A 15,883-nucleotide genomic window follows, 5' to 3' on the forward strand; every position below is an offset into this window, starting at 1 on the left:
TGTTCAAGCTGGTTTTAGAAAAGGCAGAGGAACCACAGATCAAATTGCCAATATCTGCTGGATCATCGAAAAAGCAAGAGAGTTACAGAAAAACATCTATTTCTGCTTTATTGACTATGCCAAAGCTTTTGACTGTGTGGATCACAATAAACTGTGGAAAATTCTGAAAGAGATGGGAATACCAGACCATCTGACCTGCCTCTTGAGAAACCTGTATGCAGGTCAGGAAGCAACAGTTAGAACTGGACATGGAACAGACTGGTTCCAAATAGGAAAAGGAGTACGTCAAGGCTGTATATTGTCACCCTGCTTATTTAACTTATATATAGAGTCCATCATGAGAAACACTGGGCTGGAAGAAGCACAAGCTGGAATCAAGATTGCCGGGAGAAATATCAATAACCTCAGATATGCAGATGGAACCACCCTTATGGCAGAGAGTGAAGAGGAACTAAAAAGCCTCTTGAAAGTGAAAGAGGAGAGTGAAAAAGTTGACATAAAGCTCAACATTCAGAAAACTAAGATCATGGCATCTGGTCCCATCACCTCATGGGAAATAAATGGGGAGACAGTGGAACCAGTGTCAGACTTTATTTTTTTGGGCTCCAAAATCACTGCAGATGGTGACTGCAGCCATGAAATTAAAAGACACTTACTCCTTGGAAGGAAAGTTATGACCAACCTAGACAGCATATTAAAAAGCAGAGACATTACTTTGCCGACAAAGGTCCGTCTGGTCAAGGCTATGGTTTTTCCAGTGGTCATGTATGGATGTGAGAAAACGACTGTGAAGAAAGCTGAGCGCTGAAAAATTGATGCTTTTGAACTGTGGTGTTGGAGAAGACTCTTGAGAGTCCCTTGGACTGCAAGGAGATCCAACCAGTCCATCCTAAAGGAGATCAGTCCTGGGTGTTCATTGGAACGACTGATGCTGAAACTCCAGTACTTTGGCCACCTCATGCGAAGAGTTGACTCATTGGAAAAGACCCTGATGCTGGGAGGGATTGGGGGCAGGAGGAGAAGGGGACGACAGAGGATGAGATGGCTGGATGGCATCACCGACTCGATGGACATGAGTTTGGGTAAACTCCAGGAGTTGGTGATGGACAGGGAGGCCTGGCGTGCTGCGATTCATGGAGTCACAAAGAGTCAGACACGACTGAGCGACTGAACTGAACTGAACTGAAAGGAAAATGGGTATTGCGCTTCCCTGGTGTCCCAGTGGTTAAGAATCCACCTGCCCATGCAGGGGACATGGGTTCAATCCCTGGTCTGGGAAGACTCTACATGCCTGCAAGACAGCTAAGCCCCATGACACGCCCTGGGGCAGCTCAGCCACGGGCTTCAACACTTTGCCCAGGTGCCTACACCCTGCGCTCCATGGCGAGAGAAGCCACCAGCACAACTGGAGAGGAGCCCCTGCCGCCGCTCCCAGAGAAAGCATGCACGCGGCAACGAGGGCCCAGTGCTGCCAGAAACAAAGAGATGAATAAATCTTAAACAGAAAGAACGAACGAACATTGGGTATAAATTTCATATAGAAAAAAGTCACCAATCTTAAGTGTACTGTACGATACGTTTTGACAATTATATGCCTTCTTGTAGCCAATGCCCACATCAAGATATGGAACATTTCTGTCATCCCACAAAAGTCCCAGGAATCTGCTTTTAATAGGCCTCATTTCATTTTGATGAAAGGAAGCTGGAGGGGGATAAGTATGCAGTTCCCCTGACCAGAGGCACGTGAAGTTTTAGCTTTACAGGGCTTTGCAAGAGAGGCGCGGGTTCCCTCGCCGGCTGTCCCCCAGCTCCCCGAGCTCCCCGCCCTCCATGCACACTCAGAACTTGGCCTGACAGCCCTCCTCCAACCACAGGCTGGGGACACAAGGCAGGAAGACACACAAGACCCGCCCGCACGGAGGCAAGGCTGCCTGCCCGCGCTCCCTCCACCCGTCTCCCCATCTCGGCAGAAACACCACCATTCCACAAGCACTGCGCGCTCAGTCTGCACCTCCCCAGGGACGGTGCAGACTGTGGCCGAGCCCTGCGTGGGCTTCTCAGAGCCACGTCCCCCACCCTCCAGCCACAAGACCCCAGAACCAGGGCACGCTGGTCAGCCAAAGCTCCTGAAAGGCAGACTTGACTGTGTCCCCCACGGCTGGCAACGAGACCCAGAGCTATTGCTCAGGTCTCGGCCTGCCCTTTGCTTTCTCCAGTGGAGCAAGTGGGAGCAGCAGTCTGGCTGGAATAGAACAGAGGAGCAAAGAGGGGGGAAAACCTAACGCCTAAAACATAATAAAAAACGAGTGCTTTCCAGGGAGCTCAGCCGGGGACTCTGACAATGTCACTCTACAGCAGTAACCGACACAACGTTGTAAAGCAACTATCCTCCAACTAAGAATAAATTTAAGAGATGAGTGACTTCATTAGCATAGAACAGAGTCCAAGAACAGACCGAACTTCGGAACTTCTCTGGTTGTCGAGTGGCTAAGACTGCACAGGGGGCCCAGGTTTGACCCCTGGTCAGGGAACTAGGTCACATGTGCTGCAACTGACCTGGCAGAACCAAATAAATAAACATTAAAAAAAAAGAATAGTCCAAACTATGTATGTGAATACTGTGTGATTGTTCAGTCACTAAGTCACGTCCAACTCTTTGTGACCCCTTGAACTGCAGCACATCAGGCTTCCCTGTCCTACACTATCTCCCTGAGTTTGCTCAAACTCATGTCTATTGAGTCAGTGATGGTATCCAACTGTCTCATCCTCTGCTGCCCCTTTCTCCTCTTGCCCTCAATCATTCCCAGCACCAGGGTCTTTTCCAGTGAGTTGGCTCTTCAAATCCAGCGGCCAAAGTATTGGAAGCTTCAGCTTCAGCATCAGTCCTTCCAATGAGTACTCAGAGTTTATTTCCTTTAGGACTGACTGGCTGGATCTCCTTGCTGTCTTCTCCAACACTACAGTTTGAAAGCATCAATTCTTCGGTGTTCAGCATCCTTTATGGTCCAACTCTAACATCCATACATGACTACGGGAAGAATTATAGCTTTGACTATACGGATCTTTGTCAGCAATGTGACGTCTCCACTTTTTAATACACTGTCTAGGTTTGTCACAGCTTTTCCAAGGAGCAAGCATCTTAATTTTGTGGCTGCAGTCACTGTCTGCATTGATTTTGGATCCCAAGAATATGAAATCAGACAGTTTCCACTTTTTCCCCATCTATTTGCCATGATGTGACAGGACTGGGTGCCATGATCTTTGTTTTTTGAATGTTGAGTTTTAATGTGTGGAAAGGTGGGTTTTTTTTCCCTTAGTGTGAAAAGAGAGATTATTCCATAAACCTACTGGGAAACCCAGTTAGTCATTTAGAGAATTTTGAACCCAAAATAATCTCTATTTTGTCACTTATAACACCCCCCCCCCATTTCCAGTAGATAAAACATTTAAGCAAAACCAAACAAATAACAGAACCATTAAGGATAAAAACTATGAACAGGACACTATTTTTATTTTTATATATAAAATCATAAAGTGAGGTGATCTTTCTAAGAATGATGATAGCTAAAAGGTTTAAATGGAGGAAGAAAATGTTAAACAGGGTAAAAGACAAACGAGAGCTGGAAGACAAGCAGTAATGTGCATGATGGATAAAGGCTCATATAGTTTATATATAAATAGTGGTATAAATCACTAGGCCTCCCAGGTGGTACAGTGGCAGAGAATCCACCTGCTAATGAGGAGACACAGGAGACACAAGGGGCCAGGTTCGATCCATGGGTCAGGAAGATCCCCTGAAGTAGGAAGTGGCAGCCTGCTTCAGTATTCTTGCCTGGAAAATTCCATGGACAGAGTAGTCTGGCAGGCTGCAAGTCTATGAGGTCACGAAGAGTTAGAAATGACTGAGTGAGCACACACACACATAAATTAACAGGGAAAAGATTAACTATCCAATACGGACGGACAAAGGGCCTGAACAGACAGCTTACCAAAAGGGTGTAAATAATTCAGAAATGTGTAAAATATACAAGACTTTCTCTTGTAATTCGTAGAAGTGAAGTGAACAAGGAGCATTTTTTTTTTACCCATTGGCAAAGATTAAAAATACCCGTAAATATACATCTATGGTGAGGATGTGTATGATTTCAGAGGGAATTTAAATTGGTACAACCTTTTCAGAAAGCAATTTGGCAATATTCATCAAAACACAAAATGGATATAATTTTGATAAAGAAATTTCAAATCTAGAATTCTATATTACAAATTTATTTGCATGTGTGTGCAAAATGATTATGTAAGGATGCTTCTTATAACACTGATGTAATAGGGAAAAACACCAATAGGGAGAGCTACTAGAAAGAACGTTGACAACCTAAAAGAAATGGACACCTTTCTAGAAACATACATCCCACCAAAACTGAATCAAGAAGAAATAGGTAATTTGAACAGACCAATCACTAAAAGTGAAATAGAATCTATAAAAAAAACTCCCTACAAACAGAAGTCCAGGACCAGATGGCTTCACGGGAGAATTCTACCAAACATACAAAGAAGATCTTACACTGATTCTTCTCAAGCTCTTCCAAACAACTGAAGAGGAGGAAAGACTCCCACAGGCATTCTGTTAAGCCACTATAACCCTGACACCAAAACCAAGCAAAGTCGCCACCAAGAAAATTACAGACCAGTATCTTCGATGAATATAGATGCAAAGATTCTCAACAAAATATTAGCAAACTGAATCCAACAACACATAAAAAATATACCCCACAACTGAGTGGCATTCTTCCCAAGTTCACAAGGATGGTTCAACATATGCAAGTCAATCAATGTAGTACACCACATAAACAAAGTCAAAAACCACATGATCATCTCAATAAATATAGAAAAAGCACTTGGCAAAATTCAATATCCATTCATGATAAAAACTCATATAAAAATGGGCAAAGAGGTAACATATCACAATATAATAAAAGCCATTTATGACAAACCCATAGCGAACACAATACTCAACAGTGAAAAAAAAGCTGAAAAGCTTCCTGCTAAAATCTGGAACAAAACAAGAGTGCCGACCCTCACCTTTTATATACAACATAGTATAGGAAGTCCTAGCCACAGTAATCAGAGAAGGAAAAGAAATAAAAGGTATCCAAATTGGAAGAGAAAAGGTAAAATTGTCACTATATGCAGATGATGTGATACTATATACAGAAAACCCTAAGGACTCCACACAAAAGCTAATAAATGAATTCAGCAAAGTAGCAGGATACAAGATTAACACTCAGAAGTTGATTACATTTTTTTACATTAACAATGAAATATCAGAAAGGGAATGTAAAAAGACCACACCTTTCAAGATTGCACCCCTCCCCACAACAAAGCCCAGGAATAAACCTAACCAAGGATGTCAGGAAAGGACCTGACCAAGGAAAGACTTATATGCTGAAAACTATAAAACATTAATAAAAGAAACAAAAAAGGGTTCAAAGACATGGAAAGATAGTCCATGTTCTTGAATGAAGAAAACTTTCATGGCTGATGTGGAAGGAAGTACAAAATATGTCATTAGTTTAAAAAAAAAAAGCAGCAAGTTGTCAAGGAGCCTGACCATACAACTCCTTTACATGGGAAATAGAAAGAATAATATATGTGCTTCTCTGAGGTCACAAGAAATTGTTGATAGTGTTTACACAGGGACTAGGTTGGGAGGGGCACCCAATTTTTTTTGCACATTCCTTTTAGTGATTTAAATTTGTGTATGAACGATGTTCACAGGTAATTGTGACAGAGAAAAGGAGAGACAAGCTGATGGCTGGGGTTACTACCATCTGACAATATTACAACGTAATAAAATGAAACCTGACGGCAAAGTGAAAATTCAAAATCAATGCAAAAACTTAGAAAATGTCATGCAGTCAATGAAAGTGAGAGAAAACTGTTTTAGTTACACTTCCATGGTCAAATAAGGATCTGGCAAATGTAGGCTATTTCACACTGAAACACAGGCAATCAAGAAAGGATGAAGCCCTTCAAAAGAGGAGGGCTTGTTTACCAGAGATCAAAAGAGACCCTCAGCCCTTAAATACTCTTGCTAAAATGACCCTCTTTATGATCATGGTGTGAAGAGCCAACGCAAAGCTTAGAATGTCACACTGTGCTTTCATACGTTTTGTCAAAAAACCACACATGTAAAACAACACTTCAGTTCAGTTCAGCCACTCAGTCGTGTCCGACTCTTTGCGACCCCATGAACCGCAGCACGCCAGGCCTCCCTGTCCATCACCAACTCCTGGAGATCACCCAAACCCACATCCATCGAGTCGGTGATGCCATCCAGCCACCTCATCCTATGTCGTCCCCTTCTCCTCCTGCCCTCAATCTTTCCCAGCATCAGGGTCTTTTCCAATTAGTCAGCTCTTCACATCAGGTGGCCAAAGTACTGGAGTTTCAGCTTCAGCATCAGTCCTTCCAATGAACACCAAGGACTGATCTCCTTTAGGATGGACTGGTTGGATCTCCTTGATGCATTATTTGCTCAATTTAAGAATAAGCAGCCAAGGGCAATCTTAATTTTGCTGTCACTTTTTTTTTTTTTTTTTTTGGCCTTGCCAGGGAGGCTTGTAGAATCTTAGTTTGAGGGTCAGGAACAGCACAAGCAGAGCTCTAACCACTGGACCAGCAGGGAAGTTCCCCAAAGGATCCCGCCTGGGACAAGGGGAAGCAACTACCAAATTAGGTTGGTCTGCTGTGGTCCCTAACTTGGGATCATGGACGCTGTATTTATTCAGCCAAATGTAACTGCTCCTTATTTCTCCATGGCAGTCAGTCTCAAAGTGTGGGCCTTAACTTGACTTAAAAAACGTGAGATCTTCCTTAGGTTTTTGTGGGTAAATGATCTTGTTTCATAGAAGTTCATTATTACACAAGACTGAAAGTGAAAGAAAGTGAAGTCACTCAGTTGCGTCCAACTCTATGCGACCCCATGGACTGTAGCCTACCAGGCTCCTCCGTCCATGGGATTCTCCAGGCAAGCATACTGGAGTGGGTTGCCATTTCCTTCTCCAGGAGATCTTCCCAACCCAGGGATCAAACCCGGGTCTCCCGCATTGCAGGCAGACGCTTTACCATCTGAAGCCACCAGGAAGTGGGTTATTATGGACTACTAACATTCGGAATTTATAAAACAAAACTAGCCATTACTAAAATCTCCAATTCCATTTTCCAGAGGGAAACATGAGCACTGCACAACGCTAAACGATGTGAAAAAGGTTCTTCTGAGTATATAAGAATGTACAGAACTACTCCCTTTAAATTCTACTTGCTTTAAAGGAGAAAGTATGACCAATCCGCTTAGGTAATTATCAACCATGTTTGATGTAGATCGCATGGTTCACTTTTAAGTGTGTAGTCACGTGTAGTTACATCAATGGAATTTTTGGCACTAGCTTTCCTCCAACAGGACCTTAAGACGTTCTGTATGCATCACAGTTCATATATGTTAAAACAAGTCCTCCCAAATTTGCTTATTTGGTATTGCTGTTTTAACACCTTGCAATATACTATCGCAATAAAGAAACAACACATTTGAATAACTGTGTTTTAGTGCAAGGCTTCACAACAACAAATCCTGAGTATGAGGTTTCTGCTTCTCCATGATAACTTCACAGCTCTTGCTAGCATCAGGTTTGGTGTCCTCCAGCCTCACTATCATGACTGAGCTTGGGTTCCACCAGAGGGCAAGAGCAGGTGGGACGAGAGGTCGTTAGAATTTTCTGCCATTTTAGATGAGCGGCAATTAGAGAAGATTGAGAATCACAGTTCGGAGATGACACGCTTTAGAGAGTTTTGCATGAAAAGACACAGGAAAGAGTCAACAGAACTGGAAACCCAGGAACCTGGGTTCTACCGCCACACATCATCCAGACACTTACACACAGGGTTACAAGTCACAGTGCTGAGAGGAAGCAGGGCTCTCAATCGGCATTTCCTATGGTTACTTTTACTTCCACCCTTGCCGGGGACTCAGGGGAAGGGGTGAACTGCAGTAGCCTCATGTGGAAGATGTTTTGCCAACTCTTTCAGGCTGATGAAAAACTGAGGGCAAAGGCAAAAATGAGGGACTCACTTGATAGTCCTCCATCCTTTCCATCAACTCACCTTTCAGCTACCGAAGAAAAAACTGGAAAGAGGTTTGTGTTTCCACATCTTACTACTTGAAGTATCTTGTGTGTGCTACTATCACCACTTTCCTTGTCAATCTGCCACCTATCTCGGCATTTGGAAATGCGGATCGAGAGCTGTCCTTGCTCGCTGCAGGTCATTCATTCATTTATTTAGACATTTATTACTTTCTGTTGGCTGGCACCAGTGTGCCAGTGTCTCCCAGGGAAACCCAGATGAGTCAGGCAATTTCAGCCTTCAGAGAGTTTACAATTTAGTCAAGAAGTTAAGACATGTAGTGAAAACAGTGAATAACAAAGAACATTTTGAATGCTGTAATGTAAGTAGAGGCCAAGCACTATGTGAGTGTGCGAGAAGGAAAAACCTAGCTCTAGATGGGAAAGGAAGGAGTCTGAAGAAGTAGAGTGGATAGTTACCTGAATTAACTCCAAATTTAACTAAATTTTCTGGGCATGGAGCTGTGGATGCAGCAATTGGGAGCCACTGAAGATTCAGGAAACCGCTGTGATATAACCATGTGCTCTTTGGAGAGCATCACAGGCCGTGGGCTGCAGGGAGAGCTGGCAGAGAGAGGCCTGCCCGGGAGACTGCTGCAGGAATGAGGGTAACGAGGCTCTGGCCACAGCAGGGGAGCAGTGGGCAGACGTCTGAAAGGAAGACTAAGGAGGTCCGTGAGGATGCGCAAGGCTCTGCCCCAGCCACTATGCTCTATCCCCCACTCCCTACTACAGCCTCCGGGTCCTTTAGGACGGAGCAGGGAATGGAGACAGCAGGACAACACAGATCAGCTCCCAGATGTAGTGCTGAGTGAAAAAAGCTGCATGGCGGGGCACGCCACCGTGGTTCCGCTGGAGCTTTGCGCACTTTTCTGGGAAACGAGGAGCAAGAGAACTAGCGGTGGAGACTGAGCATGAACAGCCAGAAGCGGTGAAGCAGGTGGGATAATGCATCTCCCTCCCAAACCTACATCCCAATACCTGGACCCATGACTGTGTTACCTTACATGGCATGGAGGACTGTGCAGAGTGGTTAAACTAGAGGCTTTGTGCTGAGAGATCCTGGACTGTCCGGTGTGTGTGTGTGGGAGCCAGGAGCACAGTGCCACCACAAGGTTCCTTATAGGCGAGAGATGGGAGCAGGAGAATCAGAGGCCAAGAACGAGGAGAGACACGAGGGCAGAGGAGAGAGCAATGTGACTGACGGCTGGAGCCAGGAGCCAGGGAACATGGGCAGCCTCTAAAAGCTAGAAAAGGGGGAAAACAAATTCTCCCCTAGAGCCTCCAGAAGGAAGGCTGCCCTGCCAACTCATTTCTGACTTTTGACTCCAGAATCAGAAGAGAACATGTATGTGTTGCTTTACTGCACTGAGTTTGTGGCAATTTGTTACAGCAGCAAAATAAAATAAATGCAGGTGGAAAGCTAAAGGAGGGAGGTATCCAGAAGCCAGGTGAACACAGCCTATCAAGGACAGGGCAGTGATCACCATGTCGAGAGTTCTGTCAGGCCAGCTGAGGACTGACCATCAGGTTTAGCCAGGGGAAGGTCCCGATGACCCTGACAAGGGCACTTTCAGTACCACGGTGGGTTTCAGAGAGAACAAGATGCTCACTACTTGTCTAAATGAATGGAAGGCAACGTATGGACCAATGGTGAATGTGTGTCTTAAGATAAATAATAAAGAAAGTGAAAATGATGGATGCTGCTCAGGCATCAGTTTTGGTTCTCTGCTGGGAATGTTTCCAGAAATGATTACTCTCAGGTGTTTCTGAGATTCCTGTCTGTTTCTTTTTATTTCCCCCATAGAGTCCTAACTTCCAGTGAAAGTGAAAGTCGTTCAGTTGTGTCTGACTCTTTGTGACCCCGTGGACTATACAGCCCATGGAATTCTCCAGGCCAGAATACTGGAGGGGGTAGCCTTTTCTTCTCCAGGTGATCTTCCCAACCCAGGAATCAAACCCAGGTCTCCTGCATTGCAGGCAGATTCTTTACCAGCTGAGCCACAAGGGAAGCCCTAATTTCAACCTTCCCCTTAATTTAGGTCTCAAAGCCCCTTCTCTGAATTCCAGGGTGACATCAGGGAGCAGTCTTGGAGCCTGTGTTTACCCCATGTCACATGGAACCACATGACTTGGGTCCCTGGCTCTCTCCCAGCTGGCCCTAGCTTCATCCTCCAGGTAAAGCCCACCTGCCACCACAAGGCCCTGGCAAGGAGCAAAGGATGGTAGCTGCTGATGGGCCAGGCAGGCCCATTTAGGGGGCCCTCCTGTAGGCTAAGCAAATCTTGACCCCCGTCAGTCAGCAGACATGTCACGTCCGCTCTGCTCTGCAGGTGGGGGCAGTTTGGCAAGTTCCCCAAGCACCCGCTTTTATCTGAACTCTCAGCTCAGACCGGCGCTCCAAGCTGCGCTGTGCTCAAGCTGCTCCGGAGCCTGGGGTGGGGTGGAAACCCTGAGTCTTCCTGCACTTAGATCTCCTCCTTAATCACTCAAGCTCTGAACCTCTGAATGGCCGGACCCTCAGAGCCTGGCAGAAGCACACATGGCACAATCTGTGGATTTCTCAGCCCCTCGGAGATATGCCTTATGGGACTAGGACACGGCATCCAGAGACATTCAGAAGGCAGGGTTCGCCCAACAGCAGGGGCTGGGAGTCAGGGCTTGCCTTCTTCCAGGGTCTCCTCAAACAGGGCTTTTCTCCAGGGGCAAGCTTAGATGTCTGCCCACAAGAAGCATTCTTGAGGTCCAGCAGTGTGAGATGGTGGGGGGAGTGTGGTCTGCCCTTTCACAGTTATTTTCCTCATCGCAGCAGGTCTGGAGTGAGGGAAGGATTCTGGTTGGACTGTGACGAAAGCTGCAGCTCTCTCACCAGAAAAATGCACAACCACACATTTTTACACATAATTTCATCTCTTCCATCAACCTCAGAAAACACTCCGCAGATCACCAGGGTTAAGAAGCTCCACTTTCGGGACTTCCCTGGTGGTCCAGTGGCTGAGACTCTGAATTCTCAATGCAGGGGGCCCCAGGTTTGATCCCTGGTCAGGGAACGAGATCCCACATGCCACAGCTAAATAATCCACATGCCACAACTAAAGATCCTGCATGCTGGAACAAAGACCCAGCACAGTCAAATAAATAAACAAGTAAATATTAAAAAAAAAAAGAAAAGAAAAAGCTCCACTTTAGGTGTCTTCCAAAGTGTGATACTTACTCCACTGATGGTGCTCAGGATTTCAGGGGATGGGAGGATGAGCATTTATTTTAACTGCTCTATTTTCAAAGTGCATGTAAAACCTGTGATTTCACTGGTAATAATGCCTAGGGAAAGTAAGTGGTAAAATAGAGAGTGAGTCTACTTACAGATAAACATTAAATAGTTCAAGTCCTATGCCAATTTGGAAAAAAAACTGGGACACTGAGTCATGGATGACCTACGTCTGGGAAACACAGTTTCCATGGCCTTGGGAGGTCATTTCTTTCATATTTCTTAAAAAAAAAAAAAAAAAAAAAGCTGGTTGCAGCTCAATCAGTGGGCTTCACATCCCCTAACAACATGAGCCACTCTTACCCAAGCTTGGAGTGAGGAGCCCGGAGCGCCCGGCTGAGAAGAGGGCCAGCTTCCCTGCTCAGCCATCCCTAATTCACCTCCTCAAGTTTGCTGCTGCCGCTGCTGCTGCTAAGTCACTTCAGTCGTGTCCAACTCTGTGCGACCCCATAGATGGCAGCCCACCAGGCTCCACCATCCCTGGGATTCTCCAGGCAAGAACACTGGAGTGGGTTGCCATTGCCTTCTCCGCCTCAGGTCAGAGGCTATAACAAATTTTGTCTCATCCCACAGTATGTTGGCTCAAACAAGTCTGACTTGTTTCACATGTGTGTGCTTTCCTGTGAGTGTGAATGAATGTGTGTGTAAGTGTATACACAGAGGGGGTGTGGTAAGGTGGGGAACAGGGGAAACCAACGGGGCTGAGTCTTGTCCCTGCAACTTCACGGCAGAGCTCCAGCAGGCTCCTTGCCGAGGACTACACTTGGGAAGAAGGATTCTGAGGATGGGCACCATTCAGAAATGAGCCCCAAAGAAGAGAGCTGGTTCATGATGCTCCCCTTCCCTGTCAAGGCCCCTCCTTGTCCTCACGTTACAGAAGCCAGGTTCTAGCCTCAACAGGTGTCAGCGTCCCTGGCCAAGTCTGAGGAGAGGAGAGAGGTGGAGAAGGCAGCACAGGGCTGCTAGGAGGGCTTAACCAGAGAGAAGAACAGAAGTGTCTTCTCTGTGTTCAGGCCTTACAAGGAGGGCTTCTCTCTGACAGGATAGCTTCTCTAGATTTCTCCTCTGGCTACCTCTCCTCCTCAACATAAAGACAACCCTACACTTGTTTCCAGAATAGAAATCAAGCAACTGGAGTACTGGGTGATTATGGCCATAGGTCAAGTTTGGGCCATGGGTTTGTAAGTATGATGTTAGTTTTCTCCCCCATATCCTCAGGCAGGGGCCCAGTTACAAGGACACCTGAAACACGGCACACTGGGACTCTTGTAGTGACAGGTGAGAGTAGGCGTAGGTAGCAAATTTAGACTCAGTATTCTCTGAAGGTCAGCTAAAGCAAAGCAAGTGAAAGTGAAAGTCGCTCCGTCGTGTCCAACTCTTTGCGACCCCATGGACCAAAGAGTCCATGAAATTCTCCAGAATACTGGAGTGGGTAGCCTTTTCCTTCTCCAGGGTATCTTTCCAACCCAGCGATTGAACTCAGGTCTTCCGCATTTCGAGCGAATTCTTTACCAGCTGAGCCACAAGGGAAGTCCAAAAATACTGGAGTGGGTAGCCTATCCCTTCTCCAGGGGATCTTCCTGACCCAGAAATTGAACCGGGGTCTCCTGCATTGCAGGCACATTCTTTACCAACTGAGCTATGAGGGAAGCAAAGCAAAACAAAGCCAAATCAAACCATAGCACTGGGTGGCGAGCAGAGCCAGGAGGTGGGGCCATCTCCAGAGAGATACTCTGGACGGGCACTGGGAGGAGAGGTCACACCCTAGGCTCCTGTTGATAGGTTACAATTATAATATAAAATGCCTTCCATAAGCCATCACATGCCTAGAAGTCTCTAGTATTCTGGCCTATGCCTCTCATTTCCGGCACTCAGCTTCAGTTAAACCCCCTTCGGCATGATCTGACACCAAACGTCAGCTTCCAAGATTAAACTGGACTCCTGCTGCAGAATAGTGAGTCCTATCATTTTACCTATGAAGTCTCCCAAATTCAACCTTCCCCTCTTCTTGGGGAAGCCAGTGTTACCTCTCACTGGGGCTACAGGCTAGCCTCCTGCCTGGTCTCCACACACCCACTTTGGCTCCCTCCACTCCTCGTCATCACTGCAGCCGGGATGGTCTTCCAAAGATGCAAATCTGACTACGCTATATCTCTGCTTGAATCCGTTCCCTGCCTTCTGGTTGTTCTTAGAATCATGCCCCAAATCCTGAGCACAGCCTGAGACTGATCTCCGGCCTCCTTCCACTTCCCTCTCCTTGCCCACCAGCTTCTGGTCACATTGGTTTTATTTCTGTCCCTTGACTCTGCCAAGTTCTTACCCTTCAGAGCCTCCAGGTATTCTGTTCCGTCTGGAGTGTTGTCCTCACCACACTCCACCTGGCTAAAGCCAGGTATCCACTGATTGGCTCCCAGGGTAAACAGCACTTTCTCCAGAAAGTCCTCCCTGATTCACACTCTGATGGCACCAGGTAACTGAAGAACTACTGTAGCCTGTTGGGTCCATGAATGAGACCATATTGTTTTGTCCATTGGTACCTCAGTCCCTTGGTATCAGTGCCTAGCTCAGCGCTGCCAATCATTAACATTTCAAGAGAGTGAGTGAATCAATGATCAAAGAACTGGGCAGGATGACTCAGTGAAAAGACACCTGGAACAGTGAGAGTCAAGTCCTTTCATCCAAAGACCTAAAAGCATTTGCTGGGGCCATCTTGAATGAAGAGCTAGAAGCAGGGAACAACTGTTGGTTTATGTCCAAGCGTGATGGCTCCACTGTCCTCAGTCCTGCAGCTGGGCCTGGGGAAGGCCTGGGGAAGGTCATTTTGCCTCAGGCCCAGGCCTACCCAGAGCCCAATAGATAAGATCATCTCCCACACCCAAAGGTCCTTGGAATATACAGGGTACTGATTTTGGAATCAGACACACTTGACTTTTCTACTATCTAGCTCAGATTCCCTCAGATCACAAACTGACCTCGAAGTAGTGTTTCTTTGGGCCCCAGTTTCCACATCCTAAAATGGAGAAAATAAAATACAGACAGCAGTTTGAATACCATCACGAGCCTGGAATGCACAGCTGCATGCTGCTCAGAGTGCTATTTCCCTCTTCCCAGCAAAACTGGCTTACCCCGTCACGTCACTCTGCTGGACACCCAGGCCAGCATGCAGGGCATGAGATGAAGGGAGGTTTGAAGGGCGGGAGGACACAGGCCGTCTAAGACACAGCCCCAACTTTTCCACTCGGCCAGGGAAGCCCTGGCACAACACAAGGGTGGCAGAGAGAAATCCAAACTAACTGAGAAGGGTGACCAGTCTGTGCCTTTTGGATGCAGGAGCAGTGAGATGGGGAGGGGAGGACAGGTGAGCCTGGAAGCTATTATTCAAACAGAAACGAAGCGTAGTTGCAAAAAGGGAGAGGCTGATAAGGGAACAGGAAGGAAAGACTGGGTGTGTGAGGGGCTGGGAGGGAAAAGTGATCCAAGACGTCAGATGGCCAGAGGGGCAGCAGGAACCAGTATGAAGGAGGAGATACCTTGGGAGGTGGGAGAAGTAGCAGACAGCAGAGGGTCAGGGGAAATGCTGGAAAGGGGCAAATTCCTGGTTGGGAAGCCAGCGGGGGCTGGCAGGGGCTTGTACCAGGAGAGAAGGAGGTGGCTGTCACCTTGGGCCCTCCTGGAGCGCAGGTGCACGGGGCTCGCGGGCAGTGGAGAGGCGGTGGTGGGGGGGGGAGGAAGCAGGGGTGTGGGACCACCGCCCGGTTGTACCTGGGGGTCTCCTTGCAGGTCGCCCACGTAGTACTGCTCCAGCCAGCGGCGCGCGTTGGCCGAGTGCCGGTGCGGCGGCCCGTCCAGGTCGGCGCTCACGTCCTGGCCCGCGCGCGCCCACAGCAGCTGCTCGCCCCCCGGGTGCTGCCGCACGAAGCCGGTGAGGTCGTAGAGGCGGGCCCCGCGGCGGACCCAGCAGGCGCCGGCCGCCAGGCGCCGCTGGACCTCGGCGGCGGAGAAGCAGGCGGCGGGGGGCGGAGCGGGGGCCATGGCGGTACAGCGGAGCTCGCGGCTGGCTCGGCGGCTGCCCGGCGCGCCTCTGGCAGCCCGCGGCCGCCGCCGCCTTGACGGGCCTGCCGCCACCGCACCTGCTCATTTGCATGCCGCGCTCCCATTGGCCGCGCGGCGGGACTCCGCGGGGGCCGCTTCGCCATTGGCCGGCGGGACGCCTGGCAGACACGAGAGGGGCGGGCCGGCGAGGGCGCGCTCGGCCAGGTGGCCCGAGGCAGGCCGGGGGTCCGCGCTCCGCCAGGTGGCCCGAGGCAGGCCGGGGCCCGCGCTGCACCGGGTGGTCCTAGGCAGGCCGAGGGCGCGCCCGCCGGGTGCGTCTCGTTGCACGAGAGCACAGGAGCAGGCGGTTGCTCGAGGCGGGGCGAGTCCTCCCGTCGTCGGCGGC

At 48.1% G+C, this 15,883-nt stretch overlaps 1 protein-coding gene across 1 annotated transcript in view; it reads right to left on the minus strand.

Annotated features, from left to right (window-relative positions):
* Positions 1–15,541, minus strand: part of FA2H (fatty acid 2-hydroxylase) — a 55,486-nt gene extending 39,945 nt beyond the window's left edge. The window contains exon 1 of the mRNA XM_043898054.1: positions 15,208–15,541. Within this exon, the coding sequence (XP_043753989.1) occupies positions 15,208–15,477 (270 nt within the window). The 5' untranslated portion in view covers positions 15,478–15,541. The remainder of the gene's footprint in view (positions 1–15,207) is intronic.
* Between the last annotated feature and the right edge of the window lie 342 nt (positions 15,542–15,883).

This window comes from Cervus elaphus, chromosome 4 (assembly GCF_910594005.1).
Source record: "Cervus elaphus chromosome 4, mCerEla1.1, whole genome shotgun sequence".
NCBI lineage: Eukaryota > Metazoa > Chordata > Mammalia > Artiodactyla > Cervidae > Cervus > Cervus elaphus.